The sequence below is a fragment of the Diabrotica undecimpunctata genome, chromosome 10 (genome assembly GCF_040954645.1).
Source record: "Diabrotica undecimpunctata isolate CICGRU chromosome 10, icDiaUnde3, whole genome shotgun sequence".
NCBI lineage: Eukaryota > Metazoa > Arthropoda > Insecta > Coleoptera > Chrysomelidae > Diabrotica > Diabrotica undecimpunctata.
The window spans coordinates 58,899,177-58,915,421 of record NC_092812.1 but is presented as its reverse complement, the minus strand read 5'-3'; the positions used below and the strand labels follow the sequence as shown (position 1 = coordinate 58,915,421).

The 16,245-nt window shown below is 33.0% G+C and overlaps 1 protein-coding gene and 2 pseudogenes across 5 annotated transcripts in view; 2 read left to right on the top strand and 1 right to left on the bottom strand.

Annotated features, from left to right (window-relative positions):
* Nucleotides 1–4,727, top strand: part of LOC140451862 (insulin-like receptor) — a 285,820-nt gene extending 281,093 nt beyond the window's left edge. For all 5 annotated transcript variants that reach the window (XM_072545775.1, XM_072545773.1, XM_072545772.1 and 2 more), the window contains 4 exons: nucleotides 525–664; nucleotides 1,374–1,589; nucleotides 2,451–2,704; nucleotides 3,248–4,727. In XM_072545775.1, the coding sequence (XP_072401876.1) occupies nucleotides 525–664; nucleotides 1,374–1,589; nucleotides 2,451–2,704; nucleotides 3,248–4,229 (1,592 nt within the window). In that variant the 3' untranslated portion in view covers nucleotides 4,230–4,727. The remainder of the gene's footprint in view (nucleotides 1–524; nucleotides 665–1,373; nucleotides 1,590–2,450; nucleotides 2,705–3,247) is intronic.
* On the bottom strand, nucleotides 4,616–6,271 carry LOC140451863 (probable cytochrome P450 301a1, mitochondrial; annotated as a pseudogene).
* LOC140451725 (probable cytochrome P450 301a1, mitochondrial) lies at nucleotides 6,128–16,198 on the top strand (annotated as a pseudogene).
* Nucleotides 16,199–16,245: the final 47 nt, after the last annotated feature.

Here is a 16,245-nt window from a genome sequence, read left to right as displayed (position 1 = left end):
TGGTGAGTTAGTTTGGGAAATTGGTAGGATAGTAGGTATTGGGTAGTAATGGGGTTAGGACATTATTTCTCTCCACAGGATTTAAGAGAGAATCAAGGCTCGCGTAGGGCAGAGTCGCATCATCATGCAATAAAAGATGCATACGGTATTATAACGTAAGGTTCTGCAATATCAGTATTATACCTATGAGCTGACAAACCAGCTCTGTGCGTGCTTATAAACTGATAGATACCTCCCCAGACCATTACTGAGTCACCACCAAAGTTCCAGCGATATTGCATTGGGCATATCGTTCTCCACGATCTCTATACGCTCTCGTACGGCGATCCTGAAAATTTTTAGTATTTTCACGATCGATGCGAAAATTTTCCTTTATCCTGACTTAGGACATTTCATAATATATGTAAGAATCGACTCCTGAGTCACAAGCGATTTGTCTCCTCTTCCATCATTGGCGAAGTTAAATAAATAAATGGTAATACTGTTAATAAACACCTACTTAGACTTTTGTTTTTATGTTTTAGCTGGAGCTGACGTTATAAGTAACCTTACTCTAGTACATAAGACGCAAGACAGCGTTACAGTTTCATGGCATCAACCAAAAGACCCCAATGGAAATATATTTGCCTACATAATAGAGTCCAAGAAGATTGATTTAGATAATGTAAGTAAGATATATAGTAACGACTAGAGTTAGCTGCAATATAAGCGTTATACAATAAGTCAGTTAGCTGCAGTATGACCGTGTGACATTTTATTTTATTTTAGTTTTTATTTACAGTTAGACTATATATATATATATATATATATATATATATATATATATATATATATATATATATATATATATATGCTTTCTGTAGTTTTCTGGGTTTGACTCCGCGTTGACTTCTCGCTGATGCTTGAACTCTCCTAAATTCCAATAGAAATTTTTCGATACTGTGCTGCAGCTGCGGCTCGATCGTTGATCGGGTATATTCCATCAGCTTCTGTAATGGTGCGCCACAGGTCATCGAACGTCGGACTGATGTTCGATAGGCAAGAGGCTGATGTAACAAACGTTTTAAACAGACGGCTTCTGGAAAAAAATATAAGCGCAAAAGTGACTGTCGTCTGTCGTTACAATTATATATTCTGGTGAAGGTAGATCCCATTTAGTTGTTATATATATATATATATATATATATATATATATATATATATATATATATATATATATATATATATATGCTCAAAATTTAGACTACAATGAAGCTGCGATATATCGTGTATTAATTATTACTAAAACAGGCACGAACATGTCGGACAAAAAACAAGAATTAATTCTCTTCCAGACCAGTTATTAAATTCTGACTAACGACTTCTTATTTCAGGCAAAAGCTGTTCCAGAATGCATCAACGTCACAAGTAGAAATGTAACTTTATACTACACAGTGTCAAAGCTAATTCCAGGCAATTACAGTTTGTGCATTTTTGCTAAGTCCGCTCCCAATAGAAAAGAACAGTCAAACTATATTTACTTTTATATCGACGAGCCTTCTTCAAATACAGCACTCGTAGTATCAATTCTGTTGTTCATTTTGATCATGGTAAGTAAAATTATAGAACGCCTATCATTTGTATTAAATTAATATATAGTGTGGTAACCACTTATGGAATAAAATTGTTTGTGTCCTTATTTTAAAAAATTGTAAAAAGCGCTGAGAACTGTCAACTTTTAAATATAAATGTGTGATTTTTCGTCTATTTAAATGTACAGGGTGATTGAGATAAGTCTAGCATAGTCCTTAGTTTTTTTTTTAATGAAACACCCTGTATATTTTTTTACAATTTTATTCCATAAATGGTTTCCACACTGTATTCACCGATTAATTAATCTAAAGGTCATAAAACAAAAAATGCTATAAAACATATCCTATGGTACTTCTATTCTCTAAATTTTAGTAGTTGTGATGTAGTGATGATGAATTTTAATGTTCTTCCAGAGATCATATTGCTAGTTCTCCATCTTTCTCTATTTTGCTTTACTGGTACAACCTTCGTGAAATCGCGAAAATTGGTGATCGCCCTTAACTTCTTTTTCACTCCGGTTTTCCTTAGACCATTAGTCTCTATATTATGGGCACGGGTGATATAACCAAAGTAGATTAATATTCTTGTAAATCTGAAGCTAGAGAGACTTTCTGGATTCTTAATCTCGTCAGGAATACATGCGTTTTTTCTTCTGGCTGTCAAGATCTCAAATGCATCAGTTATTCTCCTATCTGCTATTCTAATGGTTTAGGTTCCAGAAACATAATTGAATATTGTACTAGATTCATCTTAATATTTGTTGAGGTTGGACATACTTGTTATGTCCATCAGTTTCTCGTTTCTTTTTACCATGTAAAATGTGATGCATCGGTTTCATAATAGCTGTATAATATCTGTTATTTTTCATATATTTTTAGGGACTTATTTTCTTCGGTTGGCTCTATAGAAAAACCCAAAGGAAACCTGTACTATTTCCTGAAATTAACCCTGAATACGTTCCAAATCCCTATGTAAAGGACGAATGGGAGGTCTCCAGAGACCAAATTCTATTAATGAAAGAATTGGGTCAAGGCAGCTTCGGTATGGTTTGGGAAGGCTTAGCTCGAGACATAAGAGAAAAGTCCGAAGTGAGGTGTGCCGTCAAAACCGTAAATGTACATGCCACAGACAGGTAAGGAAAAAGTGATATTTTCAGAAATTGGTGTTTTTGAAATTTGGGTAAGAATGTTTTCAGTAAAGTGTACAATAAAATTTGTGTTTGATCGCTGCATATATTAAGTAGTTTGACTACTGCCTGTAGGTTGTAACACAACAAATGATGGACAGTGTTTTGAAGTGCACAAAAATTAACGAGGCCGCGTTGCTCAGAGTCGGTAGAGATTTGGGGGTGGTTTTTACGACATTCTTACTGCCCAAAAAATTGTGAAGAAAACGAAAATTAGAAGAAAAAAGTTCCAGAATGGGCTTACATCATCTTTTAAGAATCGACTTTAACAAAACAAATTTTAATGTACACGTTATTTGAAACGCACTTCAATCATACAGGAAGCGCATAAAAATTACTGCGTTCTGAACTAAATAAAATTAAAAAAAAAAAATTATAGGTTCTTTGGATCGTTACAAGATCACTTTTTGGCTGTTAAATTTTGCCTCTGAATAATATAAATTCGATCATTTTTTATTGATTGTATTAAAATCTTATTTTTTTTTTCAGGGAACGGTTAGAATTTCTTAATGAGGCGTCTGTAATGAAAGCTTTTGATACAACTCATGTAGTTAGGTTACTGGGGGTTGTATCTGAAGGCCAACCTACTTTGGTCGTTATGGAATTAATGGCTAATGGTGATCTAAAGTCCTATCTTCGATCCCATAGACCAGACATGGAAAATTACAACCCCTCTTTAATAAAACACCCACCATCTTTGAAGCAGATTTTACAGATGGCTATAGAAATTTCTGATGGGATGGCTTATCTTTCAGCCAAAAAGTTTGTTCATCGGGACTTGGCAGCTAGAAACTGTATGGTTTCTGAAGATCTGGTCGTAAAGATAGGAGATTTTGGAATGACCAGAGATATATATGAGACTGATTACTATCGAAAAGGGACCAAAGGCCTGCTTCCAGTTAGATGGATGGCACCTGAAAGTCTCAAGGATGGTGTATTCACAAGTTACAGTGATGTTTGGAGTTACGGTGTTGTGTTATGGGAAATGGCTACATTAGCATCACAGCCCTACCAAGGTCTTGCCAATGATCAAGTGTTACGTTACGTCATCGATGGAGGCGTAATGGAAAGACCTGAGAATTGTCCAGACAAATTATATACCCTAATGAGGTATTGCTGGCAGCATAAACCAACCTCGAGACCTACTTTCTTGAAACTCTGTCAGCTTTTATTAGAAGACTCTTCTCCTGAATTCGCAGAGGTGTCTTTCTACCATAGCCCCGCTGGAGTTGAAGCCAGAGCATCCAGACATACTCCATCACCTAATCAGGATGATCAGTCAACTCCCTTGAGACATGTAGCTGAGCGACTGAAAGGATATCTGCCTTCTAATTCGAATGATTCTGATGAACTTGATATAAATACACATCATCAATTTCCAAGCATTTCGGAAAGTGAAGGAATCATGACTACTGCCAATGGTTACGTGAGTGGATGTCCCACAAATGGTGCAGCAACGACTCAATGCTAACCACATATCGCTATTAAGGATCCACTGACACCTGCTAAACAGAATCCACTTTAATTCTTTTCAATGGGAATATTGGCCTCTTTTTAACTAAACTAATACAATTAAACATTTATAGTCTTACATGAATCACCCTATTTATTTATATTTTTGTTCAGAGAACGTACAAATACGTTTAAAGATTGACTAATTTTTCAAAATTAACACCTGAAATAATATTCAGGTTGATTCATATAAGACTATTACTATCCATACACTTTTTTCAGTGAAATACCATATATCATTTTATATTTTTCAAAGTTCCTTGGGTGATTTGTATTATTTTATTATTAAAACATTTATGGGTAATTGGGAAATTTTGAAATTATTTGTCATACAAATAAGTTTTTTCAAAAAATATATGAACGAATAATAAAAATCTTAACACGATTTATAAGTCTAAATTTAAGAGGTTTTGTTGGAGCTGCTATCAACTCGTTTGAGCTCTTGATGTCGCCGTAGTTATACTCAACTCTAAACATCTGGCAAACCTTCAACATCAAAGAAGCAACCCAATTCTCAGCCATTTCTTTGCCTAAACAATTTCTGGGCCGTATCCAAACGGCATCGAAGCAAAAGTTTGATATTCGTTGTCGAATCCAACTTTTTCATCCTCAAACCATCTTTCCGGTTTAAATTTGGCAGCATCTTCGAAATATTCTTCACGCATATTGTTCATGTGAGTGCCTTTTGGAATGCGGTAGTGGTGACAAACGACATCGTTGCTGAGAACGCGGCTTATAATTGGAATTGGTGGTTCTAAACGTAATGTTTCTTTAAGTCAGGCTTGCAGGTATTTCATTCAGTTTTTCAACGGTTATCTGTCTTGAATGGCTCTTTATTTCTTGGTAGAGAATTAATCTGACACCGAGGATTTCTAGCAAGATGATAAAAGAAGAAAGCCACAGAGTGAACAGTCGCATTCGCTCCAATAAGGAACATATCTAGTAGTACAGTTATGACGTCCTCACCAATTATATTTTCCTTTAATAAAAAATATTTTGATAGAACGCTGTCAATCATGTCGCAATTTTTAACAAGGCTTTTCCATGAAGGTGTCTCTACAAATTTCCAGAAGTGGAAACCACATTCTAATCTCTTAATAGCGGCGGTAGCCCCAAATATACCATCCAAACGCCTACCTTGATCAGAAGCAGGAGCCACACCATACGGAATCAAATTTCCAGAAGTGGAAACCATATTCTAATCTCTTGATAGCGGCGGTAGCCCCAAATATACCATCCAAAAGCCTACCTGGATCAGAAACAGGAGCCACACCATACAGAATCAAAAATCCTAGTTTTCTATTTGGAGCCACTGAACAAAGACATTCTAAGGTCCATCTATATATTTCAGTTTGAAAATTTGCGGCCATTTCTTCTTGTTTATTTCTAATGAAGATTATTCTTTGTACAAAATCAGAATTAGTTTTATCAATGCTAGCTTATTGTTCACTAACAATCGACTACAACGGCACTTCTACAGATTTTCTTAGTTTTTCCCATTCCGGCCGTGAGTTAAGAACAGTCCAGCTTGCTTATAATTTTTACATTGCAGGCGATACTGCTCTACGGAATGAACATGACCTGATTGGATAGGGGCCTTAAGTCTGAAAAACTGCACTAGCGTGCTCTGGTCTACTTAGTAATACAACGTCACTACCAAATGCGCCGTGCAATCTGACAACTGGTCCATATACGTCAAAAATTTCTTAAAGAAAGGTGCGTTTCCACCCCAACTGAGTATTCCCCTGAAGAATTTCCCACCACTCAACAAATACTGTACAACCGTTACTGTCAGTTCGGTTCCCATAATTGGAGTTAAACTCCAAAATTTTGATATCAGCCTATGGGCCGGGAATTATGGAGCACGATGAATATTTCTGATATTAGAATGAGCATTTTCGTTATTTTTGTGATAAAATTATTAAATGCGACAGTTCAGAGTCTTAAAAATGAAAAAAAAAGAGCGCATTTGTGCAGTTTTCCAGACTGAAGGCCCCTATCAAATTTTCAAACTGAAATATATAAATGGACCTTAAAATGTCTTTGTTCAGTGGCTCCAAATAGAAAATTAGGATTTTTGATTCCGTATGGTGTGGCTCCTGCTTCTGATCCAGGTAGGCGTTTGGATGGTATATTTGGGGCTACCGCCGCTATTAAGAGATTAGAATGTGGTTTCCACTTCTGAAAATTTGTAGAGACACCTTCATGGAAAAGCCTTGTTAAAAATTGCGACATGATTGACAGCGTTCTATCAAAATATCTTTTATTAAAGGAAAATATAATTGGTGAGGACGTCATAACTGTACTACTAGATATGTTCCTTATTGGAGCGAATGTGACTTTTCATTCTGTGGCTTTCTTCTTGTATCATCTTGCTAGAAACCCTCGGTGTCAGGAAACCTGAAAAGTTAACTGTAAGTACCAATACAATATCTTTTGTTTAAATTCCCAGTCCTGTCAGCTTAAGGCTGATATCAAAATTTTGGAGTTTAATTCCAATTATGGGAACCGAACTGACAGTAACGGTTGTACAGTATTTGTTGAGTGGTGGGAAATTCTTCAGGGGAATACTCAGTTGGGGTGGAAACGCACCTTTCTTTAAGAAATTTTTTGACGTATATGGACCAGTTGTCAGATTGCACGTCGCATTTGGTAGTGACGTTGTATTACTAAGTAGACCAGAACACGCTAGTGCAGTTTTCCAGACTTAAGGCCCCTATCCAATCAGGTCATGTTTAGATTCCGTAGAGCAGTATCGCCTGCAATGTAAAAATTATAAGCAAGCTGGCCCGTTCTTAACTCACGGCCGGAATGAGAAAAACTAAGAAAATCTGTAGAAGTGCCGTTGCAGTCGATTGTTAGTGAACAACAAGCTAGCATTGATAAAACTAATTCTGATTTTGTACAAAGAATAATCTCCATTAAAAATAAACAAGAAGAAATGCCTGCAAATTTTCAAACTGAAATATATACATGGACCTTAGAATATCTTTGTTCAGTGGCTCTAAATAGAAAATTAGGATTTTTGATTCCGTATGGTGTGTCTATATTGAAGCAGCTAAAGATAGTTTAAAGGAAAAGAAAGCAAAAATCAAGGACTGGAAAAACCGAGCTTTATTGAACATCTTTTATAAAATGAAAATATAATTGGTGAGGTTCATTCTGTGAAAAACTGAAGAAATTAAAATACCTGCAAGCCTGCCTTAAAGAAACCCTACGTTTAAAACCACCAATTCCAATTATAAGCCGCGTCCTCAGCAACGATGTCGTTTGTCACCACTACCGCATTCCAAAAGGCACTCACATTCTCTACGGCACTCACATGAACAATATGCGTGAAGAATATTTCGAAGATGCTGCCAAATTTAAACCGGATGAAAAGGTGGATTCGGCAACGAATATCAAACTTTTGCTTCGATGCCGTTCGGATACGGACCCAGAAATTGTTTAGCCAAAGAAATGGCTGAGAATTAGGTTGCTTCTTTGATGTTGAAGGTTTGCCAGATGTTTAGAATTGAGGGTAACTATGGCGACATCAAGAGCTCAAGCGAGTTGATGGCAGCTCCAACAAAACCTCTTAAATTTAGACTTACACATCGTGTTTAGATTTTTATTATTCGTTCATATATTTTTTGGAAAAACTTTTTTGTTCAGACATTAATAATTATTAGAAAGTTTTTATATAAAATATTTGCCATACATTAAATTCTTGATTGGGCTTCTTTTGTGCCAATTAAAACAATTATCAATATTTAAAGTTTAATATTATTCTTTGATTGTTTCACAACTTCACCCTGTATTAATCATACAGAACATAAATATTACAGTTCGTTGACTTCAGCTTATTAAGGAGTTGTTAAAAATAAAAAAAATTAAAGTGTGTTTCATAGAAAAAAGGGTGTCAGTAGTGCTAGACTCACGCGAACTACCCTCCACTTTGTATATTTATATTTTTCTTCGATTGCCGTACAATTTAATTATAAAAGTGACGTGTCAGGGCGTTTATTAAAAATAGGTGATAAAAAAGTTGGAATTTTGACGGCCTTTTTCCAATAGCCTTCACTGTTGTACGCCATCCATAAAAAAAGATATAAAGAAAAGTAAAATCTCGTTTAAAATAAAATCAATGATTAAGTTCAGTCCTTACTTGTTTTTCTTATGTAATATTTTTACTTTTTAACTTGATCATTGACTTTTTTAACAGTTTTAATCTCTTTTTAGTTTAGTTAGTTAAAAATGGTTATCCTTTCCATACAAATAATTTATAATGCGGAGTTATAAACGTCAACCCATGTAAAACATTCAAATGTGACAATAAAAAACAGAAGTATATCAGACTTGAGATTATAGCGAATTTTATCTATATGTATATATATATATATATATATATATATATATATATATATATATATATATATATATATATATATATATATATATATATATATATATATATATATATTATAGACTGATGTCACTCTGTTTTGGTAAATTCGAATAAAAAGAGACACAAAAGGCCCCACTGACAGTATTTTGTAAATAAGTAGGATAGGAATACGAAAATGTAATTATATGTAGTGTATTTTTTCATTTAAATATAAGGGACAATGAGGCTTCTATGTATTTCGTAAAACGTTTTGGTTGGAAGTTTTGACTCCGCTTACACCGTGTGACTAGGAGTTTACTCGTTCAAAAAACTAAACGCATTATTTGTAAGAGTATGTTTTATAAAGAGTAGATAAATTTTTCAATCTGGCATATTTATGTATGGTTGCGAAAACTTACACGTGTGGAATATCCAGCGGCAGTTTATGGCTAAACAAATTGGGAGGACTATTTTAGAACAAAAAAAGCTTTAAGTCTTATTGGTTGTATATTACCATAATTAAATATTTCAATGTCAAAACTTTGTTTTTAAAATCCTTATTATTACTTTACATATATGTAATCTAAACTGGAACTTATGTGCATATTTATCAGATCGTGCGGTTAATCGAATCTGCTTGATCATTCAATAACAATTCTATAGTTTTACTCTTTTATTTAAATTACAATGAGGTATTACTGCATGAAAAAAATTTAACTAGTACTAAATTTTTTATTTTGTAAGTAATTCTTCAACCCTATTGCCTGCTTTACAGAACTGTTATTTATTTCAATATTAATAATGTCTTCTATGCAATCCAATACTTCGTTTTTTTTACTGTAAACAACATGAATTGCAGTTTGTGTCTAAAGCTCCACACCTATTTTCTGAACAAAAAACTTTTATCACCCAGTTTGTTTCTAGATTTTTGTATAATTCTGTTTCGCCGTTTCAAACTTGCGACTTTGTACGAAAAAGGTTTGATCTGCCCCTAATAATTTGGTGGTATTTAGATTTTATGGAAACGCCCAAATTATTGTACCAACTTCCCACATTATGGCATCACTGACATCTGTCAAAAATATAATGTCATTATATTTTTCGTAAATGACATTATATGACGTATTATACACTATTTGAAAGCTTTAAATATATTTCCAAGTTTTAAAATAAAGACCATTCAATACTCAATGCCGGTAGTGTAAAAAATTATACAAAATACTCAAATATTTATTTCCATTCATTTCCGTACATTCTGACGAAGATATCTGTCAAAATATGACGTCATCGACATTTTTCTTAAAGCATCATTTGAAAGGGCTTGTGTTGAAGTGTGAAAGCTAGTATATTCCTAGATTCTTATGCGATTATATCGCTGTTTTAAGATTGCGACTACTCAATTAAGAAAATGATCTTAGATTGACTCTAGTGAAAAATTAACACTTTTGTTTCTAGAATCGTACTGATTAAGACAAAAACTAACTAATAAGCTATTTTTTGTGTGTGGTCAATGTGTTAAATATATCCAAGATCATGATTGGATAGGATAGAGTAATATTGTTGAATTACTGAAAATATATATGACCTTTACTACATGTATTTGAAAAACTATTTTGGGATTTCCTTGCACCGATCACCCAATTATAGAACTGCCGTTGCATATTTCGCTAAAAACACAAATTATATAGCGTGGTATCATCAAAGTTATTTATTAGGCTTCACTAAAAATACCGGCTAATGCTAAAGACTGTCAACTGCTTTACAATATTGTTAATTGTTGAATGTTGAATCAGGCTGATTAAAAATGTTCTATTGTTCAAGATGAATTAGTGTGTTTAATTGCCACAGATTGTTTTGTAAAATATATGAATTTTAATGTTTTCTTTGCTTTTATAGAATGAGTAAACTTTTATATTAAAACCGTGATATCAAATCGAGTTATTAAATATTAATTAAGTACAATATACTTTAATAAACTCTTTTCTTAATACCACACTTTTAATATATTTTATTATTTGTTGACAACCTATCAGGAAAATTAAATATCGATTTCAATCATTTGTAGAGATTTGTAAAAAAGTATTCCGTTTTATAATATTTTAGTAAATTGAACCTGATATTTTTGGCCAATAAAGATCATATGCTGCTGTGCCAGTCGATCCTAATCTCCTTTTTTTTTAATGATAGTTATTAAAATGTATTCTTCTGACAAAGATCTGACATAGCTCAGTGAAAGACGTATTTCCCACATGACCTTATGTAGAATAGCTTTAAGTTGAAATTACCAAAGATAGTGATATTTATTTAAATGCATTTGTTGGAGGCCTACTTATTAAAAGTATAAAGAAAAACAAAAAATCGAAGTTCGTCATTAGAAAGTATAGTACTTGAATTAGTTTGATATGGTAGAGTATGAAATTTGAAATAGTATTAACACTTTTGGCCCCTGTGTATACCAGAAGTGGTTATTAACACTTTTGGCCCCTGTGTATACCAGAAGTGGTACAGAGAAGGTATTACTACGAACTGTGTCTCAATATATATTCGCAAAATATTATATACTCAAACTGGGCAGATTTTTTATAAATTTCACAGAAACTGACGTATTATTTTTGAAAAAATAATTTTATTTTAAGAGTTACAAATCATATTAAAATATAAAAATGTATAATTTTGCTAAAAACTTCCATCAAAAGATTGTGTCAAAATATGGTACATTCACGGTCAAAATATTTGACCAGTGTTAAAAGAAATTCTTTATCTGATGTGTGATCTTCATTATATTTGAATATTATTAATTACAATAATTAATATTTTCCAATTATGTTTTTTTTAAATGTTGGTGTTTTGTTAAATTGTATTTCTCTCTCTCTCCTGATCGATAGTGAAGCATCCAATTTGAAATGTTATTCCATCTTTATGGATCATCATTATCATCATAATTTGGCTCTACAACTCTATGTGAGTCTTGGCCGCGTTTACTATTGTGTTGTCGGTCCTGAGCAGCTATTTCCCAATGCCGTATTCCCATTTGATCTTAGTACGTGGCCCGCCCATCTTATTCGGTTTGCTTTAATGTAGCGTACTATGTTTTCATCTCCATATACTGTCTGGAGTTCATCATTGTGTCTTCTTCTCCATTCTCCTGTTGTCTCTTCTCTGCAAGGCCCATATATAGTCCGCAGTATCTTTCTTTCCAGTACCAGTAATTTTGTCGTTTCCCGCTGGTTCAGGGTCCATGTCTCGCTTCCATACGTTATTGTGGGACGAATTATTGTCTTGTACACTCTTATTTTTGCTGGCATTGAGAGTATTTTTGATTTAAGTACGTCATTAATGAGTAATATGCCCTGCTTCCTGCAATGATTCTGGCTGCCATGTCCTTTTCATATTTATTTTCAGATGTTATAATCGCTCCCAGGTACTTGAATTCTTTGACGACTTCAAAGTTATATTCACTCATTGTTACGTTTTGTCTTGGTCTTGGGTTCTTCAGACCAACTTCCTTGGCTCCGTTTTCGAATAGGGTGAAAACTTCTTTTGCATCTCTGGTGGATTGTGCAATTGTGTCCACGTCATCCGCAAACGCCAATAGTATTTTTGATCCTTGTGCGGCAAATCCGTTTGTCAGTTGTGGTTGAACTTTCCTTACCGCATGTTCCAGTACAAAATTAAATAGCAGGGGGGCGAGAGGATCTCCTTGTCTAAACCCGGTGTCAATGAGGATTTCCTCCAACGTGGTGCTCCCAATTCTGATCCGTGCGGAAGCGATCTCTGAGCTCACCTGTGCTAATCGTACCAGCTTTTCATGTACTCCCATTTCTACCATGGTCTCCGACAATGCTTCTCTGCTAACAGAATCGTAAGCTGGTTTAAAGTCCACGTAGACTTGGTGTACATCGCGGTTAAATTCCCAGTTTTTTTCCAACACTTGGCGTAGGACGAATATCTGGTATATGGTCGACCTTCCCGGTCTGAATCTTCATTATTAATTCACCTATTGATTTAACAAATCTTAATATAGGGGAAGTGCACTAGTAATAGACATTCTAGACAAAATTTTGAACTATTTTTATTCGTTCTAATGAAGTATTTGACTTATGTGCTAGGATACTAAGAAAGATATATTATATTTTCATACACATCCAAGTAAATAACTAAAAAAATTGTTTTTCCAAAACATGTTTTTTGCTCTGCCTGCTTTTCGGTATTTTTTGTACGGATATATGACCATTGGTGGAACTGTGACACCATCGGCTGAAAAACAGGCCATAATAGTCATTTGCTCTTTTTCATTAGATTTTCTCTCAAAAGTCTTCTCCAAATTCGCCGGCCCAGTGACATTACCAGATTTAGGATCAAGGCTAAACCCAGTTTCGTCTGCATTGTATATCCTATTTGTGTATTTTAGTATGTCAATGATACCTTCTTTTCTTTCTACTGCCCATAGACAAGATCCAATTCGCTAATAATTTCTCGTCGCTTTCTGAAAGAATAGTTTTAGAACCAATTTTTAGTTTAAGAAAATTTTTTCAAGTCTACGCGTCTATAACAAGGCTCATTTTATCTTCTGTCCATTTATAAAAAGCTCTTCTCTTTCCTTTCTGGGTATCCATGTGTATAGCAATAGCAAATTAAAGGTTACTTTAAATTCTTTAAAACGCTAAATTGATAAAGTGGCCATTAATAAATTATTCTATTTTAACAATAACGACCATTTATAAATTTCTAACAGAATTTTTATCCAGTAATGGTCACCCATGGTCAAAAACTTCCATAATAATGTTTCTAGTAAATATGATTAAAGATTACAAATTACTTACCCTTTTAATGTGCACTAATTGCAACCCAAAGACTAAACAACTTGACGGATGACAATCAAGCAAAAAAACATTGTCACATGGCGCCGAGTTCGTCCTTGTATTTTGGATAGTATAAGTAACAGGGTAACATAAAAATATGCGGTAAAATGTAATAAGAAGTGAAGATAATAATATTAATTAGCTTAAGGTGAACATTACTAGCGGTGTTTCCATTACTGGTGCACCTATCTTGATTTAACAAATAAAGGTTTTTTAAATTTTATACCTATGTGGAGGAATAGTTATCCTCATTTTGATTATTTTTGCAACCATGGAAGAAATTTGAATATATTTAATAAAAACATTTACTTTCTTTTGACGAGCTTTCGTTGTCGATTAGAATTAGTATGATAGAGCAAGTACACATGTTTGAGTCATAATTCTAATACCATTTACAATATTAGCATGTAAAACCAAAATATTTTTGGAGCCCTTACCAATGTGTTATGGCTTGATTTTATCTTACATAACTTTTAGATTTTAACTTTTTTATGGAGTTTTTTAAAATTGTATTACGAATACTGACTCAATATTTTCTGTGTACAATTTATCTATAAAAAGACAAATCAGTACAATCTCGTGTGTAAGAAACTACTACAAATGCAGATTAATCCGACTTGTCTTTTTGGGATAAAAATTAAATGCTCCCTCGAATCTTTTATAATTAAAGTATGGATATTCTAGTTAGAATACTTGTTAAATAAATGATATTTTGTGTTAGTTGAATGATTGAATAAATGCCTTACTAAATAAAGTAATTTGTACTGATATGTGTAGATTTCCTCAAAGACATTAAGTAAAAAAATATCTTAAGGGCTATATTATACAAAATTAACATAAGCAAAAGTTTGTTTTACGTTTTTAGTTTGTGACCGTGATTTTTCGATATTACTTTATGTAAAGTCCCTTGCTTTATCAATCTGAGATTAACAAAACGCTTTAATATTGTTTAAACTTTTCGGCAAATTTCTGTTTTCAATGACCACTTTATTTTTACTATTTTATAATTTAAACTATGTTTATGATTGAATGCCAATAGTAAAATATCACATAAGGTAAAAAAATATTATTCTTCAAAGCAAAATACGGATGTGGACTTAAAGTCAGATGTTTAAATCGAGTGATCAGGGCTTAGACGTCCTCGTATCAGCAAAATCGAATATGACGAACTGCCATCTTACTACAAATACATTTTGACGCCTTTTCTCTTAGGAAAGTTCATCTAATTCTGGTATTAAAAAGTTATCCGGAATTATAAATAATAATAAAGAATGACATTGTTCGATAGAAATACAAATAAAAAGTTTCACCTCTTAGCCACCCCACGCGTGACCACACTGTATTTGGAAGAGGTGTTTTATATCTGTTTTATTGTTAATGCAGGTTGGGTGTTTAGTTTATAATTTATTGTTGTTTGAATATTATTTTTCCTGTCTTGTGTATCATTTTAATTTTAATTTTCATTCCTGTATGTAATGGTTTCAATATTGATAAAATTTTATATAGTAAAAAAAGTATTCATTTAAAATGCCATTTCGCTGAAAGTTTTAGACAATATTGACAGTGTTTTAATAATATCAGACCGATAAATCAAGAAAGTTTTCCTATAAGTCTATTATTAACCTGACAACATCAAAAAAAATCATATTAAGTGTAAAGTGTAAACATAATTGGTTGCAACTCTTACACGATGTAGCAAGGCAGTACTATCGCTATATATAAGTCTAGTAACATTTCATCTTCACATTTCGTTGTGTTTCCATTTTGTCCTCGGGCTGTACCCTGATCACATTGTAGTGATCACTACAATGTCTACATTTCTTCTATAGCAAGTTATTTGATGTTTCTCAGACTTTTTACCAAATCTTGTTACTATGTAACGATTCACATATAAAATATCTTTTATATGGTGGTTGAGGTTATAGAGATTGAGGTAATTTTTCACGTCATTTCTATTTTCTCGTGACTTCAATTTTTTCTCTTGAACTTGTTTTTGTAATTATTGTTGTCTGTTCTCCATACTTTAAGAATACAATTGGAATTTGGTTTTCTTTAAATTTATACTGTGCCATGTTGATATTTTAAGGAAATTCCTTATGAAACTTTTGATAAGATGACGACTTTTGTTTCTTTCTAAAACATATTTTTGAATTAGGAGACGCACTCTTCTTATTTTATGCGTGCAATTCGTATTAGTTCTTCCATATTAATCAACTGTTTTCTTATAAACCAACATATATCTATTATCTATAGATGATTTACCTGAAAGTCATTGCAATCAAATATAGTCACCACTATTAACAAATCATTCAGTTGTGAAAACAGACGTCAATTTGTTACAGCCCGTGTATTATTTACCTATTATGAAAACCAGTTAATCTCTTATTATTTCGTGTTTAAGTATAGTTTTGCTGGATTAGAAAGGTATGTTGAAGAATGTAATCAATTCTGAGATAATGAAGCTGATTATGTTAAACTATGTTTATTTTATGTAATATAGTCACTATAGCAGTCATCCAATACATCGCAGCCGGAGTCTCAGTTCCTTTAACCTACCACAGTTTGGTAGATGTGTTAAAAACTATGTTATAATTAATCAATGTATCTATTACTATTTATATTTTTAATTATATTTTGTACTCTGTGACATAATGTACATTTATCTATTATTTTATATAAAATAAAAATGAGTTCAAACAATTGTTTTTCTATTAACCTGTCAATAGTCCATGCCCTCATTTTATTTA